Source organism: Rhinatrema bivittatum, chromosome 3, assembly GCF_901001135.1.
Source record: "Rhinatrema bivittatum chromosome 3, aRhiBiv1.1, whole genome shotgun sequence".
NCBI lineage: Eukaryota > Metazoa > Chordata > Amphibia > Gymnophiona > Rhinatrematidae > Rhinatrema > Rhinatrema bivittatum.
In genome coordinates, this window is record NC_042617.1 from 90049238 (window position 1) to 90070352 (window position 21115).

General features: G+C 43.2%; 1 protein-coding gene across 1 annotated transcript in view; it reads right to left on the reverse strand.

Annotated features, from left to right (window-relative positions):
• The window catches only part of RTN4 (reticulon 4), a 159969-nt gene that overhangs the window by 45788 nt on the left and 93066 nt on the right, over window positions 1-21115 (reverse strand). The window contains 1 exon segment of the mRNA XM_029593448.1: window positions 7582-7789. Within this exon segment, the coding sequence (XP_029449308.1) occupies window positions 7582-7789 (208 nt within the window).

The following is a 21115-nucleotide window of genomic DNA, read 5'->3' on the forward strand; positions in this document are numbered from 1 at the left end:
TGATCCAGCGGGCTATGGTTGCCCGCGAGGCCGCTTCCCTTTGTCTCTTTCTGCTATGAAGGACGAAAAGGTGGTCCGTTTTTCGTACAGGTTCTGACATTTCCAGGTATCTGGATAGGAGTCTGACGAAGTTGAGATGGCGTAGACTACGGGCTTCTTCCGAATTCTTCAAGCCATCTGCCGCTGGTAGCGAGATGGTCTGGTTAAGGTGGAAGTGTGAGACCACTTTGGGGAGGGAAGAGGGAACCGTGCGTAGTTGGATGGATCCCAGGGTGAGCCTGTGTACGGTAGCCAAGGGTGGGATGCTGAGTCCCTCTGTCTACACTAAGGAAAACTAAATTCAGATATTTGACTTTCTGGGAGGCCCATTTAATTGGAAAAGCTGCTTAAAGCTCCTTTGCTAGAGAAGTGGAAATATACAATATTTCTGACTTTCCCCAATTAATTTTGAAACCAGAATCACTGCTAAATGTAGATACCTCTGCAAATATTTCTGGAAGGGACTTAGATGGGTCTGTCACAGTAAATAGGATATCATCTGAAAGTGATAGTTTTGAAGAAACCTCCATGTCAATCCTTTGCCTCATATCCGTTGTAACACCAAGATAACAGATTCCAAAAAAGTGTGAAAAGCAGTGGGAACAAGGACAGCCCTGTCTCACTCCGACCCACTGGGAACAGAGCCAAATTTCCCCGATTGACTTTTATACATGCCTCTGGGGATGAATACAACTTATGAACCCATCTGGTGAAAAACCAGTAATTGAAATAAAAAAGGCCAGTGCTTTCAGCATCTATAGTTAGCAACAAGAAAGGGATACTTTGACATGCCCACCACATGGCATCCACTGCTTTTCGGACATCAGAAACCATTTGCCCAGGTATAAACCCCGATTGATCAGGATAGATGTGGCTAATAACTCCCTTCAACCTGTTGGCCAAAATTTTTGCTAAAAATTTTAAATCTAGATTGATGAGGGATATCAGGTGATAGGATCCACAATTCGTGGGGTCATGTCCTGATTTGACTAATATGGTGATATCCACCCTATTGGAGGCCTACATGCTAGAATAATCCCCATGAAGGGAGATGAACATCCTCGTCAGAAGGAGTATAAGGTTGAGGTGGTCTGCTAGAACCTTGCCATAAAGTCATCCAAGCCAGGGGATTTTCCAGGTTTCAATTGTTTAATCACAAACAACTTCCAATTGTGAAATTTCCTTATCTAAACCCAAGCTCGGTATTTCAGGCAATTCAGGTAGAGAGAGACATCTTGAAGAAACGTTTCAATGTCCCCCCTTATCTGAGAATCAACACTAAAGAGAAGAAACGTGCAAAAAACTGCTACCGAATATCCTTATTCGTATATTCCCCACCTCATCCTTAATTTTAATCACATTTTGGGTCCATTTAGCTCTTAATATTAGCTAATGATTTACTTGCCTTACTCCCCCCTTCAAAATAAACCTAATGCATTATATACCTAATTGATGCTCAATAGTAGCCAAATCCGGTTCTGCCAGGACACCAGGATCTCAGACACCAATTTTGGTTAGAAGGCTCGTTTTCGTGTGTGTTCTCTAGTGCAGTTATGTGCTCTAGCAGAGCTTTCCTATCCCTTTATCTTTTTAACATAAGATGTCCTGGCAATCAATTTCCCTCTAAGTACAGCTTTCAAACCATACAACATTACAGGAGTGACATCCCCAGTGTCAATTCCAAATGCTCCTGGATATCACCCTGGAATTGCTGTATAAATTCTTCATCTTCCAACAGGCTCTCACAGACTCCAAAACAGACCTTTGCCATAGTTGGCAAATTCCAGCATCAGCCAAACTGAGGCATGGTCCAACTATGTTATAGGCTCAATAACCACCTGTGATACATTGTTCATAATCCCTGTCGGCCAATAAATCTATTCTGGAGTCTGAACGATGGGGCAGGAAAAATAAGTGTAATTTCTAGACTTAGGGTATCTGGACCTCCACACAACCATGACATTCTGCCTAGTGAGGAAAGCTTTTAAATACCTATGATCCTTCCTTAAAGCCATCCCAACACCAGAAGAGTTATCCAGAGAGGGATTGATAGTGAGGTTAAAATCACCCCCAATGTGTCCCTCAGCATAAGCTAAAGGCCTCTCCCAGTTCCTTAAAATAAATCTTGTACATTGGGGACATACAGGTTCACAATCTTGTATTTTTCTTCCCTCATAAGAGTCACCAGAATGATCTCAGATTCTTCAAGCATGATACAAAAAAAAAATCCTTGCAAATGAGAACAGCCACCACTGTATATTTTGCTTCTTTAGCGCACGCTGCCCAAAATTGGGATGGGAATAAATCAGCGCTTAATAGATGCTGTCTGCTTTTTAAATGCGTTTCTTGAACTAATGCTATAGCTATCTACAAGTTGTAATTCAGCAAAAAACAAACAGTTTATGATGTGTATTGAACCCTTTAACATTTAAAGATACCTTAAAGGCAGCCATGATCAAATAAAACCACGCAATACTGAAGTAAACCAAGACACTAGCAGAAGCACCTCATGCCTTCATTCCTCTATAATCTTGAGTAAACATCCCAAAACTTTGTCTCACCTAAACGCCATGCATCCATACAACAGACTGAATCCCATTCCCCAAGCACCCCAAAATCCCCCGATTACCTGTACCTGATACCCCACCCACCACTATATGGCTGTTCCATAAATCCCCTAAGACAAGCCAATGAGACCCATCGGTCTCCCCCTTCCGGCAAACATGTAAAGAAAACAGTAATCCGCTTGATAACTATCACTGCAGCTGAAAAACCGCAGGAAAGAAAAAAGCTGCTCGGGCAGCCAAACAAAAAATTTATCCTGGAATAAAGATTTTATGGAAAGAGCAACAATATATATTGTGCCAGCAGTCTCAAGTATTGTCTTGAGTAGTCGAGCCTTCAGTTCCTGTGCAGCTGTCTGCCTCCTTTCAACACGTTGCCAATGAGGAACCTCGACTTTATGGATGGTTGTGTTTGAGGGGCCCCTAAGTCCAGATCGGTATATATCCAGCTTCCATAAGTGCTGCCATCGCTTCTGTTATACTTGGTGCAAAATCTGTTCCTTTAATAGTAAACCGGAGTCCAAAAGGGTGAAGCCATCTGTAGCAGACACTATCCCTAAGTAAACCGGTAACAACGTGAAGCCTTTGCTGCTTACAAAGAATGGTTAGTGAGAGGTCTGAGAAAATGGTTACCTCGCCATTTCCATGCGGGGAGCTGCCAGGCCAATTTGAACATTTTCTCTCACCATATAGTTGTAAAACATGCTATAAATGTCCCGCAGCCGATTTGCCAGCTTCTGGCCAGACGCCCTGTGAGCTAGTAACTGGTCTGGTGGATCTGAGCTAGAAGACTGGCATAACTGCTGCACCACTTCCGTGCAATCTTGAAATTCCAGCATTTCTGGTATCCCCCAAAACCTCAAACTGTTCTGACGGGACCAGTTCTCAAATGCCCAAGTTTATTGGATAAAGTAGCATAGTCCTGCTCTAGTGTTAAAATCCCCTCAGAATTTGGAGCGCTTCTGCCTGAGTCGACCCTATTTTCAGTGTCGCCAGTTCTGCACACTATGTCCACCACTTCTTCCTTCATGTCTCCTAATAGATCCATTGCCTTCTTGTAATTTTTTATATCAATGCAGTTCACAGAACCAGGTTTGAAATTCTGCCCTTGTAGGCAAATCTGCAGATACTAGAGTACTATCAGATTCAATCTCGGGGACTGCTTCTGCCCCTGTGCCATTGTGTTGAGAGCAGCCTCCCGGGCAGGATTGTGTTTGGTAAGAAAACTTGCAGAAATCCATTGATTTTCATTTTACAGACATCAGCAGCATCCAAATGAAGAATGGTAGCTAGGAGGAAACTAGCTTAGGATGCCAGTGATTTAAGATGTTTGTTTGCCAGGGAGAGGAGCCCAGATTGAAGCGGTCGGCAGCCACTACAACGTTATTTCCTTCCCTGTTTTCTCTTTTAACCAGTTCCCAATCTATAATAAAACATTGCCTCCTATCCCATGTTTGTTTCCTCAAGTCTCTGAAGAGGTACTTTGTCAAATGCTTTCTGAAAATCCAGACACTATCAACTGGCTCACCTTTATCCACTCCGTCAAAAAAATATAGCAGCTTGGTGAAGCAAGACTTCCCTTAGCTTAATCCATGTTGGCTTTGTCCCATTAAACTGTATGTTCAGTAATTTTATTCTTTATAACAAAAAAGGTTAACCATTTTTCTGGGCACTGACATCAGGTTCAATGGGCTGTAGTTTCTGGATCACACCTAGAACCCCTTTTTAAAAAGTAGCATTTTATTAGCCACCCTCCAATCTTTGGTCACTGGTGATGGTTTACAGATTACTGTCATTAAAATTAACAGTATGTCTGAAGTTTAATTTCAGTTTTCAGAACTCTGGGATGCATAGCATCTGGTCCAAGGGGTTACTCTTTAGTTTGTCAATTTGCCCTATTACATCTTCCAGGTTCACTGAGATTTGTTTCAGTTCCTCTGAATAGTCACCTTTAAAATGTTTCTGGCATGGGTGTCTTCCTTACATCTTGCTCCATAAAGACTGAAGCAAAGAATTTGTTTTTGCTTCCACAACTAGCTTCTTTTCAATTTGTCTTTGCCTTCTTTATTAATGCTTTGAATATAACTTGCCAGTGCTTATGTCGTGTCCTGTTTTCTTTCCATTTTTTGAAAGAGTGGATAAGGGTTCTGTTAAGCAGGGAGGGAGGGATTTTAGAAATATAAAGACAGACATTTTAGCAGGTATTTTGGATATATGTAGAGAAGGCGAGGAGTCAAAGATGACCCTAAGGTTATGGGCTGAAAGGATGACAATGTTATCCACAGAAATAGAGAGAGGGGAAAGGAGACATGGGGAGTTAAACATGGCCAAGACAATCTCAATGTGGCAATAGGACATCCAGGCAGCAATGTTACACAGAGTTGGGACTGGATTCCTGGTGTAGAGGTAAATCTGGGGATTAGTAAACACATGGTACTTAAAGCCATGAGAGATGATTAGAGCATCAAGAGAATTGGTATACAGACAGGAAAAAAAAAAAAGGAGGGTCAAGGCCAGAGCCCTGAGCACACCAATCTATAGCAAAATGAAGGATAGAGGAGGATGCAGAGGACCCACTAAGAGTGCAATGGGAGAGGTAAGAAGAGAACCAAGACAGAAGGGAGCCTGGAAATTTAAAAGAATAGATCAAGGAGTAGGCTGTGATCAGTGTCAAAAGCAGCAGATAGGTCAAGGAGGATAAGAATGGAGTAAAAGGCCTTTAGGTTTTGCCACTAGAGACTTTGGTAAGGGCAGTTTCTGGAATGCAGACTGGAGTGTATTGAGAATGGCTTGAGATGAAAGTCAAGACATGAATAGCATTGTTCAAGTAATTTGGAAGCAAAAGGGAGGAGGGAGATAGGACTATAGATAACAGGACAGGTGTGGTACAAGGAGGATTTTCTGAGGCATGGTGTGATCACAGCATATCTGAAGCCAGTGGGAACAGTTGCAGTGGAAAGTGATAGACTTGAGGATGTGACAGATAGGATAGTTTTGTGAATCTTATGAAGTAGTCAGTCTGGGCAAAAAGAGAAGGGGTGGGTTGGCGGCAAAAGCAGATTGAGGGAATTGAGTGCAAAGACAGTGAGGGTCAGATTAACAGTCTTGCTTGGCAATAGACAAGGTTAGCATGCATTTGAAACTTATGAAGTTTGCATAGGCATTGGATTTTAATCTCATCTTCTGCAGAGCATGCACAGAACATCGAGCAGAGAAGAGCACAGTGATGTAAAAAAAACAACTGCCTCTGTAGCAGAGGAGAGGAAACAAAATACAACGGTCAAGAATCTGAAGGTTCCAGGTGTTTGTGAATGGACAGTGCTGGAGGGGGAAGGGTAGTTTAGTGTGAATGTTATTAGATGGTTTGAGAGAGGAAGAACTGAGATGGAGAAGTCTGAGCCAGCAGTTGGAAGAAAAGCCTAGGCCAAGGTAGTGGCCATGCTAATGGGAGGGCATGGGAGAGCAGAGTTGGAAATCAAGTGAAAAAAGGTTATGGCAAGGAATTCTGAGGCAAGAACCAGTCAGAGAGAGTCATGAATGTGGAGGTTAAAATCACCAAGAATAAGGGTAGGGGAAGATAGTTCAAGAAAGAAGGAAAGTCAGGGTCAGTGAAAAAGGAGGGGGATTTATCAGGAAGTCAATAAAACAGCTACCCAACAAGGTAGTAGGGTAAATAGGCAGATGGAGTGGACCTCAAAGAAAGAATGGGACTGATCACCACCACAGCCTACTGGGCAAGGTACGAGAGAAAATATACCTCCATGAGAGAGCAGCAACTAAAGCAGAGTCCTCAGAGGAAAGGCAAGAAGGTGGCGAAGAGACCATGAATGCAGGTAAGCTTGCTGGAAATAGAGCAGGCATCCCAGAGTATGAGAAACAGAAGAGGGAAGGAGGGACGAGGAGCGATATGACTGATAGGCCTTGGATTGGAATTTATCATCTCACAACTGAGAAGAGAACAAGGAGCAGAATACAGAAGAAAGGTAAAATTGTGATAACTGTGTCAAGGATGAAATGCTGGCAGAGAAAGGAGATGGAGTGGAAGAACCACATGCTCAAGAGCAGTGACCAGGGCAGGACAATGAGGTAAAGAATGTTTACTGTCCCCATTCTGTACACTTTGAGATTTGCAAGGAGGAACAAAATTGAGGAGGATTAGCATCAGGAAGAGATGTAGTGGAGCTATAGGAAAGAGGGCAAAATCTATCCATCTGATGTAATGCTATGGCCTGCACCCCTGGACAGCTGATGAAAACCCAAGGGGATTGAAGTGCCCTCTGATGCGGTTGGGAGAAGTGTGCAGATGGGCTGCGATCTTCCCCAGTCTTTATAGGCCCACATAAAGAGCACAGAATTGCTTTTCGTACAGAGTTAAGAGATCCTTTTATACTTAGGGAAATCCATTGTTTATCTGGGATAACCAGCATGCAATCTATAGACCTTTTGGGACCCTGCCAGGTACTTGTAATTAGGCTGGATTTAGGAACACGCAACACGTATGTGCCTTGGGTGTTAAAATTCTGAAGGCATCCATTAACTGGGACTCCTGCTGCTTTTCTATGATTTCTGGGAATAAAATCTCCCACCCCGGTGCTCTATGGGTACCATAATCTCAAATATGGCCTACTTGTGATCTGGATAGGCCATTAATGGAAACAGGTTACTGAAATTAGACCTTTGGTCTGACTTAGGTCAAGTTTTATGTCATGTTCTTCTGTCTCAAAAGGTCACTCATTTTATAGACCAGCACTTACCTCTGTATCCACAGTCCAACAGGAACTCATCCACCACTTGCGGTAAACTGACATGCTGTATTGTGAAAAGAAACTTCGAGGAACAGCTTCACATAAAGCATTTAGTCTGCTTCAGATTCAATACAAGCAACACTAACTTTAAAGAAAAGAGACTGTCTTAAATAAGGCAATATTTAATATTTGGCACTTGCCAGTATGCAAGGTATTTGACAAACTCCTCTCACCTAAATGGATGGCCTTCATCAGACTTCTGGATTGCCTGGAGAACACCTTTGTATATCCTAAAGCTGATGCTGACGGAGAGCAGAGCCAGAGCAATGTACGCAGACACACTCACAATGCTGAATACTGTCAAGGAGAGCAGCAAAAACAGGCTGGCCCCAAACACTACGCCCGTCTTCTTAATGTCTCGCCAATAGATCAGGTCAACAACTACAAGGAAAGCAGAAAGGTTGCCATTAAAAACCTCAAATGCAGCCAAAGTTTGAGCTTTTAGCAGTTAATTATACCAAAATTTTCAAGAAGTCAAATAATGCAATACACAGCAAGCAGAGGAATGGAACATCTGAATAATACAAATTTGCAAAGGTATTTCTAGCTATGACTAAAGTTAGAAGATATTTGGTTTATGTCCTAGTCTCGGGTTTAGTAAAGTTAAGAGTTTACATTACAAAGGGAAGATAGCTTACAAAGCTGCTCATGTGTGCCCATATATATGCGAGTACGTGCAAAGTTGTTACAGAATAGCCTGTGTGGAAAGCATTGTGCAGGTTATAATACAAGTACATATGCTCACATACATAAAAAGCCACAAGCTGTATAAGTTTAGACAAATTCCAATTTCTGCAGCTAAGTAGTGGCATGTAGCCAGATAAATCCAAAAAGCACTACGTAGAACTTATTTGGATAGATTGTGGCACTTAATCCAGCTTCTTGTCGAACTTGGATAAGCAGTGGGAAAGACTATTTAGCCCAATAAGTGTGCACAAATCATATACTCGCATATTTGTACTTCCAATTAAAAAAAAAAAGATACATGTAGATTTTAAATAGCATTAGACACTTTTACCCCCTGGGGATTTTATAACCTGCATGAGGCAATGAAAAACAGTTTTACCAGTTAGTCTACCAGCTTGTGAAGACCATCCTGGCTCTTCAGCTTGAAGTCCCCCCCAATGCACCCAGCCCCTCTACCCAGTCATTTGTTCATCACTTACACCTCATATTGAGCAGAAGTAAATACACGAGTAAGACTTGCGCACATCACTTATGGCAGATTTTAAAATAGCAACTTATGTAAAATGTTGTGCCCTGTCCTGGAACAACCCCAATACACCCCCTTCTTACATACAAAGTTACTCGCAGACCCCGATTTACAAGTTTCAGTCTTGAAAATAGCATGTATTAAGAGTATGTGATAGTGTGTACTAGTATTAATTTTAAAAACGTATACTCTACAACTTCCAAAACTGGGTTCAGTGCGGAGCACAGATTAACATACTAATTTGTGTGTATGTTTGAAATTTCAGCCCTAACTGGCCTCCTTTAATCTTTAGGGTGCAAAGATTACTATTAGGTTATTAATGGTGGTGATTCAATTATAGTGGTAAGTTTTAGCAATAGTAAATAAGGCGGGTAGAATCAGGAGTAATCTTAGGAAATATTTCTTTATGGTGGATGCATGGAATAGCCTCCCAGTGGAAGCAAAAATGGTATCTGAATTCAAGCAAGCATGAGAAACAGGGAATCTGAGGGAGTGATGGGAATTGTAAAGCTAAGTTAGGAAGACTAGATAGGCCATAGAAATAAACATGACAGCAGCAAAAGACACTATTCCTTTTTATTCTCATTTTTATTTAATTTTTTACTTGCATCCAAGCAAAAGTTCAAAAGATAACCCCTCTGCTATAAACTAAAAATCTTTTATACTGATTGAACAATTCTTGCATCAATAATCTAAAGTGGTTCTAATGTCACATCTAAATCCAAAATTTAGTGTACGGGCCTTAACTGTTTCTCAACTGGGTACTGGCATATATGATGGTGATTACAACAGGGGTGTGTTGCAAGCAGAATTGAGGAAGACTGAAGCATAAAAATAGTTTGAGAAACCAGGGCAAACTGCAAGAGCTCAATACTGATATTCACAGTGCAGTTTAATACCAAGAAGTCTTCCCTCACTCCAAACATTTCCAAGCAGCTCAATTACCCTTACCAGCCTCCGTAGCCAGATTAAAGTTTGAGACTATGCTTCAGTGCCATTCTTATGCCAGCAGCCGCCAGCCTCTCCCCCTCTCCTCCCAAGTTCAGACTATGCTGCCTGAAAAGCACACCCAAATCCTACCAGCCTCAAACCAGTTAGCTGTATGTCTGCACTGCAAGCTAACCAATGGTTCTCAACTTTGTCCCAGTGGCACTCTTAACCAGTCTGGTTTTCAGAACATGCACGAGATGGAACACCTAATGTATGCAAAGCTATTTGCAAATCTCTCATTCATATTCATGGTGGCTATCCTGAAAACCAAATAGATTAGGTGTGCTTACAGGACTGGGTTGAGAACCACTGGTCTAACTCAAAGTCAGCCCAAAACAGAACATCTACAGCAATTAAATGCATCCATCTTTAGTCAGTGATATTTTACAGCTATAATTGGTCGTAAGTGTTCAGGAAAACTGCATGGTTTGTGTTGAGCATGCTATAAAAAGCTGACTTCAGACTAAAATTCATTATGATGCAATCTGCCATTTATACACATTTTCTTTGATAAGCCACAAAACAGAGCCAGGCTTTTACAACTATCCCAGCCAATTTTCTCTGGATTTTTGATCACACCAGTATGGGAAAATCTGAAATCATTCTAAAATTTAACTGCACATTTTTCCATTGAACCAGACTACAGAAATAGGATAAAACTGTCTCCATTAAGGATAAAGCTGCAGACAGTAGAACTGGCATGCAACATGCAGCCAATTTATTAAAGACACAGCCAGCACTACCATATGCGGTATAAGATAAGCTGCTACTAGGTAACCTTCCTAGGCATTGAGGCTCAATATCAAGAAGTGCAAAGGCCACAGCCCCAGTCAGTAACCCTGGTTCCAGAGAAGATGCAATTTAGAAGTTAGTCGCCTGCTCAGAACAGTTTGCTATCCTTCAAGGACGGCCCATAAAGAAGTCAGCCTCTGAATTCACTCAAGGTCCATGTGAAGGTGGGGCCTTGCTTTGCACTGTCTGTATACACCAATGGTGCATGATAAGTTTTCTAAAATTAACAGGTGTCATCCAAGAAGGTTGAAAACAGCTGGTTCAAACCAAAAAAGCTATTAGAATTTAATGATGTCCCTTGTGACCTTGGGTAAGTTATTTTACCCTCCACTGCTGCAGGTACAAGCAAACTACAAACCCCCAGGCAGAGAAATAACCATTGTACCTGAAATATAAATTTACTTTCAGCCTTGCAGCCCACCTTACTGTTTTCTTGGCGATGAAAGGTGAATCAAATTTTAAGATAATCAACCCTTAAATTCAAATCCCAACAGCTGCGGGGAGAACTGGCGACCGTGCTGAAGCCTTAAGCTCCATTAGAGGGAGAGATTGTTGGATTGCCTCCGAAGCAGCAGGTTCAGCTGCCTTTTAGTCAGGAACCTTGCAAAGATCTTTGATTTCTCGGTCCTTCTGTTGTGTGAAACTAGATTCCTTGCAGAGCTGCTGGGGGGGGGGGGGGGGGGGGGGGAGGGAGACGCTACAGAGAGTAAAACGACACCAACTGAAAATGTGGCAGCTGCTCTGCCAACAGGCCCAACCTGACCTCCTTAGCTGAGGCTCAGTAGCCCCCACCCAACAGCTCTGCACCCTTTTTTGGGGGGGGGGTTTACTGTGGGCCAACAAGGTGGATTTCCTGCAAGTAGTGTTTCCTCATTAAATTATTTTAGCCTGGAACAAAATGCTTAATCTCCTTTCAACTATCAGAGAGGTCCCTATTTTATAGGGGCATAAATGTTCCAACACTGACCAAAGTACCAATGCAAGCTTATCCCAAACACCATGTGGCTTTCCCAAAATAGTTATCAAATAGTGCCCACTGAACATGCCAATTCACAGGCACACAGCATTAGGCTCTTAAATTATGTTTAACCTTTAAACTTGCAACAAATCTAATGAATGAGAAAATATTTCCAGATGTGTTTGGAAGCTACTGAAGGATGTTTAGTGAGTTAGCCTTTCAAACTAAAAGGACAAACCTGCTGAATACAATGCAAGTGCTCAAATGGCAAGCAATACTATCAAGGCAGTCCATACCATGGTTAAGGTTATTTAGTTCAGGCCTAATAGCACAGTATTAGGCAGAATGATTCACAAGGGACCAGAAAAAGGAAAAATTTACTTCCATGTCCTTCATTTCTTTCACAGTCTTAGACTTCCATTACATCTACATTAGTAACTCCATTAGCAGAGTGATAACAGTATGACTACATTCCCTCTTTGCAACTATATACAGCAAAATGCACGACTAATTGGAGAAAATTATTTCACTCAATGCACAATTAAGCTCTGGAATTTGTTGCCAGAGGAGGTGGTTAGTGCAGTTAGTGTAGCTGGGTTTAAAAAAGGATTGGATAAGTTCTTGGAGGGGAAGTCCATTAACGGCTATTAATCAAGTTTACTTAGGGAATAGCCACTGCTATTAATTGCATCAGTAGCATTGGGATCTTCTTAGTGTTTGGGTAATTGCCAGGTTCTTGTGGCCTGGTTTGGCCTCTGTTGGCAACAGGATGCTGGACTTGGACCCTTGGTCTGACCCAGCATGGCAATTTGTTATGTTCTTAAGATTTAAGAAAATTGTTACTCACCCAAATACATTCCAATATAAAATGGAAGTTCCACTCAGAACTAATGGAGCCTATTTTCCAGGATGGGTGTGCAAGGGTGTAAACTAATAAGTGTTAGCCAAAAAGCAAGTTCTCCAAAGACAGCATGATGAATTAGCTATAATGTATGGGGTAACATCCTCCAACAATGCCAACAAACCCAGTTCAGAACCTTTACTGAGCATGTGCAGGAGTTTGTGTGCATGCTGCCTCATGGAACCCTTAGTCTCTTCCAGAGCTTAAGCTTTAACAAAGTCAACTTGCCAGGGAGGCAGATGGCTATTAAACATAGGTAATTCAACTTGTCTATGGAAAACTGTTTACAGGCAAGCAAATTTGTTTTCTCCCTCAATAAGCAGGTATGAATAAGCCATAACATGGGGAGTCTCAAGCCAAGGATTGCACTGTGGAGCAATTGCTGAAAAAGCAACCCAGACTCCAGGTGTGTGTGTGGGGGGGGGGGGGGGGGGGGGGGGGGGGGGGGACACAGGTTGCACAAAACTGCCTGTCTAAAGTTACTTTGTGACATGTCATCCAGACAGAAGTGGAATATGAAGGGGTGAACTGATGAAGTCACAACTTTAAAATATCTTCAATAGAAATGGCCCTGAGATGAGCTACTGAAGTCAATGGCTCACACTTGACGAGCCTTGATAGAGCAAGTCAGCCAGCTTGTGTACACTATACAGGTGAGCAAACTGAGGTGTTCCACTTCCAATCATGCATGTGTATGCAGATACCACTTTTGGAAATAACTTGGGGGAGTTCTTAGAACAGTACTGTTGTATAAAATTGCAGGTATGTTTACTATGAAAAAAAACCAAAGCCCATAGTTTGCTCATGGTTTGTGTCAAAGTGATAACCACAAAAAAAATATTTTTTTTCCAGGTAAAGTTTATATCTAATGGCTTGAGAGGCTCAAAAGGAAGTTTTATGAGTTGAGCTAGGAAGGTCTCAAAGTACTGAAAGCTGACTGACCAAAAGTCTGGAATACCACAGTCCTTTCATGAACTTTGATGCCAAAGGATGAAGATTGGAGTCCCTTTCACCTGCTGGCGATAGTGTTCATCTCAGTGCCACTGCAGCCTAAGAGGTCTTAACAGAGGACGTGAGGTAAGACACGGGATTGCATTCTGGACTACAGCAAAAAGGATCCAGCTGGCTGGTTCTGTCAAGAAGCTCTCCCACTTGAAAATGCAGGATCTTCTGGTTGAAGGTTTCCTGGTATAAATTAAAATATCCTCCACTTCTCTAGGAAGTAAGGAGACTACAAAGCATTCAAAAATCCATACCATGAGGGCCAGCAATGGAAAATTTGGATGGCAGAGCCTCTCTTCCTTGAGTTTGAGACGTTCCCAACAGAATCAAAGACCAAACTGGCAGATTGAAAAGATATGGATAACATCTGTTGTGGCCAGACTGGTGCTTTGAGAATTAAGCTAGCCTTGCACAAATCTTCTAGGCAGTCCTGTTAGAGGAACTGGTGGGTACACAAAGTGACCAATGCGCCAATCAAGTACAAAAGTGTTGGGAATTCATCTGTAGCTGCTTTGATGCATGGAGTATGCTCACCAGCCTTTTCAGAGACATTGAACAACTCTTTTGCAATATCTTTATCCAGGGATCCCTTGTTCAGCTGCAATACACTGCTGAGGTGGCCTGTTAATGTATTTTGGATTCCTGGAAGACCGATCACCTGGAGATGAGCATTGTGATGCACAGCCGCTGTGTTATCCATCTGGATCCAGATTCCCTTTCCTGAAGCTCCTTAAGTGGAATGGATGACTCACAGCTCCAGGTGGCTGATCTGTAGACTGCTGGGGACCATGAAACCTTGGGTCCAAGCTGCACCAGTGTCCCCTGCCCCTTGATGGCAACATTGGTACACAGTCACTTGATATTTTATTTAAAATCAAATTGCTTTCCAGATCAAAATCTGGAACACTATGGAAGATCCATTTTCAGAACTTCTGAATTTGTCCACCACTGGAGGGATGCTTTCATCTCAGGGGTTGTTGGCCAAAGGCTGATTCCACCGACTCTGGAGGCCTCACTAAAGGCCATACACATGCGTATGTGTCAGAGGATCCACATACCTTTAGTGCCATGTGTACAAGAAGGACCAGCCCAACCTCACTGATGCTTGGCCCTGTTGGAGGAGGGAACTTACAGGCCCATCACTAAAGCAGCTTTTTTGATAAGGAGAAAATTTTTCCTAAAGCAAGTTTATCAAGGCTCTTCTGACCTGCACACTGAGCTGGCACCAGGTTTGACTTGACAAAGTCAACCAGGCAACCCAGAGACTGGAGGAACTGAATATTTGAGAGAGATTCCAGAAACTGATGGAAATGGACTAAACACTTGCCAACTGTCCAGGTATGGAAAAAGATTCCCTACTGACAAAGCTGTGTGACCACTACCACAAGTACAGAGGCTTGCACCAGTGTGTTTTTCACCATTAACCTGAGGAACTTAAGGGAGGGGTGAATGGAGATGTGACCATAAGAATCTTTCAGATTCAAAAGCATACATCTAATCTTTCAGTTGAATGAAAGGGGAAATCCTCCCACATCAATGTATCCAGTCTTTGCATGTCTAGTATAGGCCTTAATCAGACTTCTTTGGGGGGGGGGGGGGATTAGGAAATACCTGAAATAGGTATTACATTCCATAGGGGAAAGGTTTGATCACCTGCTGAAGAGACTCCACTTCCAACTGGTTGAACAGATTGAGAAAGGTCAGAGCTAAAGATTGAAGACTACTGGGTCAGGGGAGAGTGGAGTGTAAGTGGTAATTATACTCAATTTTCAGTTTCTACCAATCCTTAGTGAGCCATTCCAGGAGATAAGACTGAATCCTTCCTCCCAGAGGCAGCTCTAAGATGTTTAAAAAAAACCCACACACTAGACCTGGGCTTAAGTCATCTCTACTGATCTTTTGGCTGACATCTTTTCCTCTAAAGACCTCAGATGAGAAGCCATAGCTGCTGAAAAGTGGGAGGAGCTCAACACCACCAAAAGAGCAGACAAGGCATCTTTAGAAGAATGGACACCTGTAGGGAAGATACTGGTGTCTGATGAAAACTGGCTGGTCTTCTGCCACAGCTGATAGCAAGTGTGAGGTGGACTGATGTTCTTTAAATCAGAGCCACCCTATCCTGAACCTTGTTACAGGGCACATCTGCACAATGGATCACTTACTTCCTGATTCCACATATATGCAACCAAGTGAGCCATTAGACTTCTACAGAAGATCATGCTCTGGATCTGTTGAATCTGTCAGAGACTCTAGCTTTTACTCATTCATGTAGATAATACACTATGCAGAGCTAGTGAGCCACTATTTGGACATTTAATATTCACCTTTGAAAGATTTTCTTCAAATACATTCAACACCTTCAAGTCTGCTAGGAAGGATGTAGAGTAATCATGCCTGTGCTTGGCATGTTTCAACGTTAAACTACACCACTACCAAGCACAGCAGAAGCTGGCAGACCAAGCCCTAGGGGAAATTTGGGCCCTGCATTTTAAATCTAAATGTCTAGGGTACTGGCAGACATGTCAGTGTCTGCCCCATTCTCTGAAGGAATTTGTGAACCAGGGTAGCTGCTGAATCTGCTGAAGGATGAAGAAACTGAAGAATTCTCTTCAGGTCCCTCCTTCCTATCACTGATAGTATTTTGCCAGCTTATCCAAGAACTTGGGAGTAGTAGAGATCCTCCAGAGAAATATGTTGGCAAATCTGGTAAGGCAGTGGTTCCAACCCTGTCCTGGGGGCCCACCAGCCAGTCGGGTTTTCAGGATACGCACAATGAATATGCATGAGAAAGTTTGCATGCACTGCCTCCATAACATGCAAATTCTCTCATGCATATTCATAGTGGATATCCTGAAAACCCGACTGGCTGGTGGGCCCCCAGGACAGGGTTGGGGGACCACTGTGGTAAGGGATCTGTAGCAAATCCTGTGGAACGTCTCTCCCAGCCATGGGAAAATGCTGAACAACCCAGAAGAGGTTGTTGCTGGTCTGAGGAGGGGTATGTATCTGGTAAGAACTTGGAATGAACAGAGTCCACTTCACCCCCTTCTGACTCCTATGAAGAGGAGAACTGAACACCTGATAAGGACTTATTCCCAATTCTGGAAGCTCAAGAGGCACCCCATTATGTGGGAAAAGTTTCTCCACCTTGTTTCTAAGTTTCCTTCTCTGGTCTTCAGGGTTTAAATGAGGCAAATAAATTCTTCACTGCCTCCAACACTTGGAACCCTGTGGGTTGAGGGACATCTGTTTCAGAAATCCAGACTGGTTCACAACCAAGGTTTGTCTGCAGTGCCACAGAACACTGCACCGCTGTGACTGTTACTGCCATGATAGGGGCCAGATCCAAGGTGCCACACACCTGCTGCAGCAACATTTCCCAAATGGCAACCATGGATGGCACAGCATCTCCTGCTGCACTGTAGCCTCAGCAGAGGAACTTCATGGGCTTAATGCAACGATGTTTTCTGCTCCAGCAAGTCAGATGGTACCTTGGCAAGCCACACCAAGTGGTCTGACTGAACCTTGGAATGCAAGCTCTGCACACAGGACAAGGATAGCATCAGCCTCAGGAAAAACTAAATGGACTACGCCACGAGAATCTTCCACACCGTAAATGAATAGCCAGCCTCACCTGTGCAGGTCCCATCTTCTGCCTCCATGTCGAGGATGGACCCATTCCAAAGCAAAGCCCTAAGCTAACAGCACCAACCTTTTGTATCTGAAGGAGATGGCCCTGAAGGGAGCCAGTCACGTTCAGATGCTTTTCTCTGTGCTGCACCTAGCACCACAGGCTCTCACGCCCTTCTTAACCACCTGACCTGAGGCAGATTCAAAAACTGGCAGGGGGGGGGGGGAAGAAGAGCTTTTTCATGCTTGCAGGATCTAGACAGGAAGATTTCCAACACCTCCCTGCTTTGGAGTCAGATAGCACCTTGCCCCTAGATAAGGAGCTCCTCCACTTCCCTGCCTCATGCAGAGGTTTAGGGCTCTTACCTTCCAGAAACAGTACTACATCCTGGGGAACATCTGACCACAACTTTAGTAGTTAAAGAGTAATGGTCTAGGCAAAGGAAGTGATAAACAGCATTTGTGGTTTTGATACACATCCAGCACCCAGAAGCGGCCATGAATTTTCCCACACTTTGTTTTAAACTAGAACTTAAAAGTTCTGTTTGAGGGGCTGCTGAGGAAGCAACAAATAAATGAAAATAGCAATGAAGTAATACAGAGGCCACAAGGCCCAAAAATGGAGAACTTAAGCACCAACATGTCTGCAGTAACTCAGATGAAGAAAGTTAAAGGAATTCCCGTGCACGTTCAATAGAAGTTCTCTGAGCTCTGTGTTGGTGCTGTTAGGTAACATCACCCATACATTTTAGCTAATTCACATCTGCATGTCAACAGAAAATTTTTAGGAACTACAATAAAATATTTTTCCCCCAGTATTGTTTTTGTGCTTTTACTCTGATCTAAAAATTTGCTCAATTCTTTTGCTCATTCATTTTATTTTACCTTCACCCCAGCTCCACTGGGGACCACAGCAGCATCTGGGCCTGGTCTTACAGCTGAAAGATTGCAGACTCATCCAGCAGCACATCAACCTGAGCCTGTAGCAGCAGCAGCAACAGTGAGTCTTGAGATGGCGGCACTGGGTGCCAGGCCCCAACGTCTAGGCACCCAGGAGACCTATCACCTGGTATTTCCCAGCATTGCCCACACACACATGGATCCATGCTGGAGCCCCCCTCAAAAAAACCTGCTCAGAATCCTCTTGAACTTAAACAGCCTGAAAAATCAGAAGTGGCCAGGACACTGAAAGTCACTGGAGGGAGGTGTGAATGTGGATGGTGGGGCACAGACAAGATCTCAAACCTACTCTGCAAAGTAGGCTCTGTACATAGAGAATGAGATGAGAACTGCTAAGAAACCCTTTAACAAATAATTTTCTTCCTATTCCAAAGCAGAGCCAACCTGCCAGGGAAGAGAAAGCTATAGATTTTTTTTTTTTTTTTTTTTAATTTAAATCAGGTTTTAAACATGTGACCATAAACAGAATAGCATCTTGTCTAACATTAGGGCTCAAGTTTGATCTTCATTAAAGTTAAGGCATTTTCTTAAAGATAGTAAGTAAAAAAGCAAGTGCAGCTGCCTACATTCGGTAAAGTACAAACTGGCATCTGTCAGAACTAAAAATAGCCTGCTACATCCCTGCCTTACATGCACAACTCACAAGGACTGCCCCCGTCTTAATCTCTCAAGGCACTTGCCTGCCTGATTTAAGCCTTTGCATCACCGGTGCTTCCTTTTAAGGCTGGTCCAGTTTTGTCAAACAGACAAATGCACAGATACTACATACACCCACCATTCAAGCTTAAAACCTCCTCCAGTTAAGGAAAAAAAATATGAAACTGTTTTTACCCTTTCAGAGACTAAGCAACACAGGACACATTAAGAGACCTTAAATCACCTGGAAACTCAATATGTAAAGGATAACAAAGGACTAACCAGTTTTGGCATCCATCTTGAGGCTGCCTGCAAGCACCCAGACCTGGCACAGCTGACTAGCTGGAGCCCTTTCACTTCCTGCTAGGGCACTCGGAGGTCATCCCCAGATACGCATGTCGCACTGCCAGGACAGACCCGGGCAGCCTGCAGTCAGCCAGCCTCGCTAATCTAAGTCCAAGGGGCTGGGGGTGGGATTTAGCAACCAAGGACTTTTTTTTTTTTTTTTAAAAGAAATAGAAAACCTGTGTTAAGCTATTAATATCAACTGCAAAAGCTACATACAAAAGAAAAAATAACTGGAGGGGGAGGTCCTTTCCACTTTTTCAAGATTTATATTTAGTAAAGCTCTTTTGCAAAAAAGCTGCCATAACATTCTGAACGTCAATAATTGTTGCAATACAGAAAAGCAGTTGAATAGGCCTCAGATTACCTTTCATCAGAAAATGATAGGTTTTATCTAACTGCCAAGTTATATAACTACACAATATATACACATACATACACACAGGAGGCTGACATGAGCTTAGCTATAAGGTTTTAACCCTTGCTTGAAGCTGTACTTTGAAAGCCTTTGACCTCATATTATAGGTGTATTGTATTTGATGTGTATTGCACACTTACAGGCACTTCAGTGGATTACATTCAGGTACTGTAGGTATTCCCCTATCCCCAGAGGGATTACAATTTCAATTTAAACCTGAGGCACGACACCACAAAGAGTGGCAGCAGGATTTGAACCCCCGACGTCCCTGTATGATAAAGCGGACAACCAGTTGCCACAGACCATGGGACGCCTTGAATTCATTTTAAAACAAAAAGCTCATTTACCCAGAAACAGACTATATAAAATTAGGAAATTAAATAAAAATTTAAAGTTTACTTTTTTTTTTTTTTTTTTTAAAAGGTCTATTCCACTAGGAAAAAAGAAAAAAGCTGCACATTTTGGTCCAGAAGATTCCCATGGAGCTAGAGAAGATTCCCATGGAGCAAGCAAAGCGGAAAAGGCAATGGGGCCAGACTGGATGTGTTCTAAGTTAAAGATGTCCAAGAGGGGTCCTGTCTGCTTCACCCATGGTTCTGGATCAGTGGTTTTGGACCCAGGTCTGGCCCTCTTCCTCAGTTTGCCCCATTAGATCCAGCCCGCTGGCACCTCTCATGTCATCAGCAATGGCCTGGCACTGCAGGTCTTTGATGACTGAGGGGGACCTCACCTCCAGCCGCCGACATCCAGGTCAGAGGGAGCAGCAGGGGCAGGAAGAGGAGGAGGAGTGCCCAGCTGTAAAGAGGCCCATGCCACCGCTGGCAAAGGAGATGCCGGTGAATCCCACCCCACCGGCAGCAAAGAGAAGAGGCCGGGTTTCAGTTCACCCGTTGTGTCATCTCTGGCCTAAAGCAGTATTAAGTTTGCAAGGATAGCAGGATCTCTGTGCTGATCCGGCAATACACAAAAACAGCATGGAGGGAGTGCAAAACCTAACGTTTTCAGAACTGCATGGCCTACAGAGAGGAGCAGCAGCAGAGCGGCTTAGACAATGGATCAGCTCCTCCACGGCATGTGGTAACGGTGACAATGGCATCAGAGCAGCAAGACAGACTGCCATGTCTGTGAGAGAATATGAATGGGAGCCTGCCTAGTGTGTGTGAGGGAGCCAGAGTCATATTTGTGTGCACTCACATGGAAGCCAGAATGAGGTGTGTATGTGGGTGAGGAAACAAAAGCGCATATACGTGCATTAACCTCCCTTCTTCCTCTCTGCCTGCTAATCCCTGACAATCTCGGGACATCTGGAAATCAGATGTTCCCAGGTATGGAGAGCAGGGAATTTTTTAAAATCCTTACTAGTTTTAATTATGAAATTTCAGACCTAGTGTTAAAATTTGTAACCTATCATTAAAATTATCCATTGTACCCGAAGACAGGAGGGTGGCTAATGTAACCAATATTTAAAAAGGATTCCAGGGGCGATCCAGGTAACTATAGACCAGTTTGCCTTACATCAATGCCAAGAAAAATAGTGGAAAGTGTTCTAAACATCAAAATCACAACATAAAAAGGCATGGTTTAATGCAGGGGTCAGGAACCTATGGCTCGGGAGCCAGATATGGCTCTTGATGGCTGCATCTGGCTCGCAGACAAATCTTTAATAAAAAAGTAAAAATCTAACAAAACCCCCCACCCTCCTGACACCCCCCAAGACCTCCAAAATTAATTTACTATAACCCCCACCCTCCTGACCCCCCCCCCCCCAAGACCTGCCAAAAGTCCCTGGTAGTCCAGCGGGGGTCCAGGAGCGGTCCGGGAGCAATCTCCTGGACTTGGGCTGTTGGCTGCCAGTAGTCAAA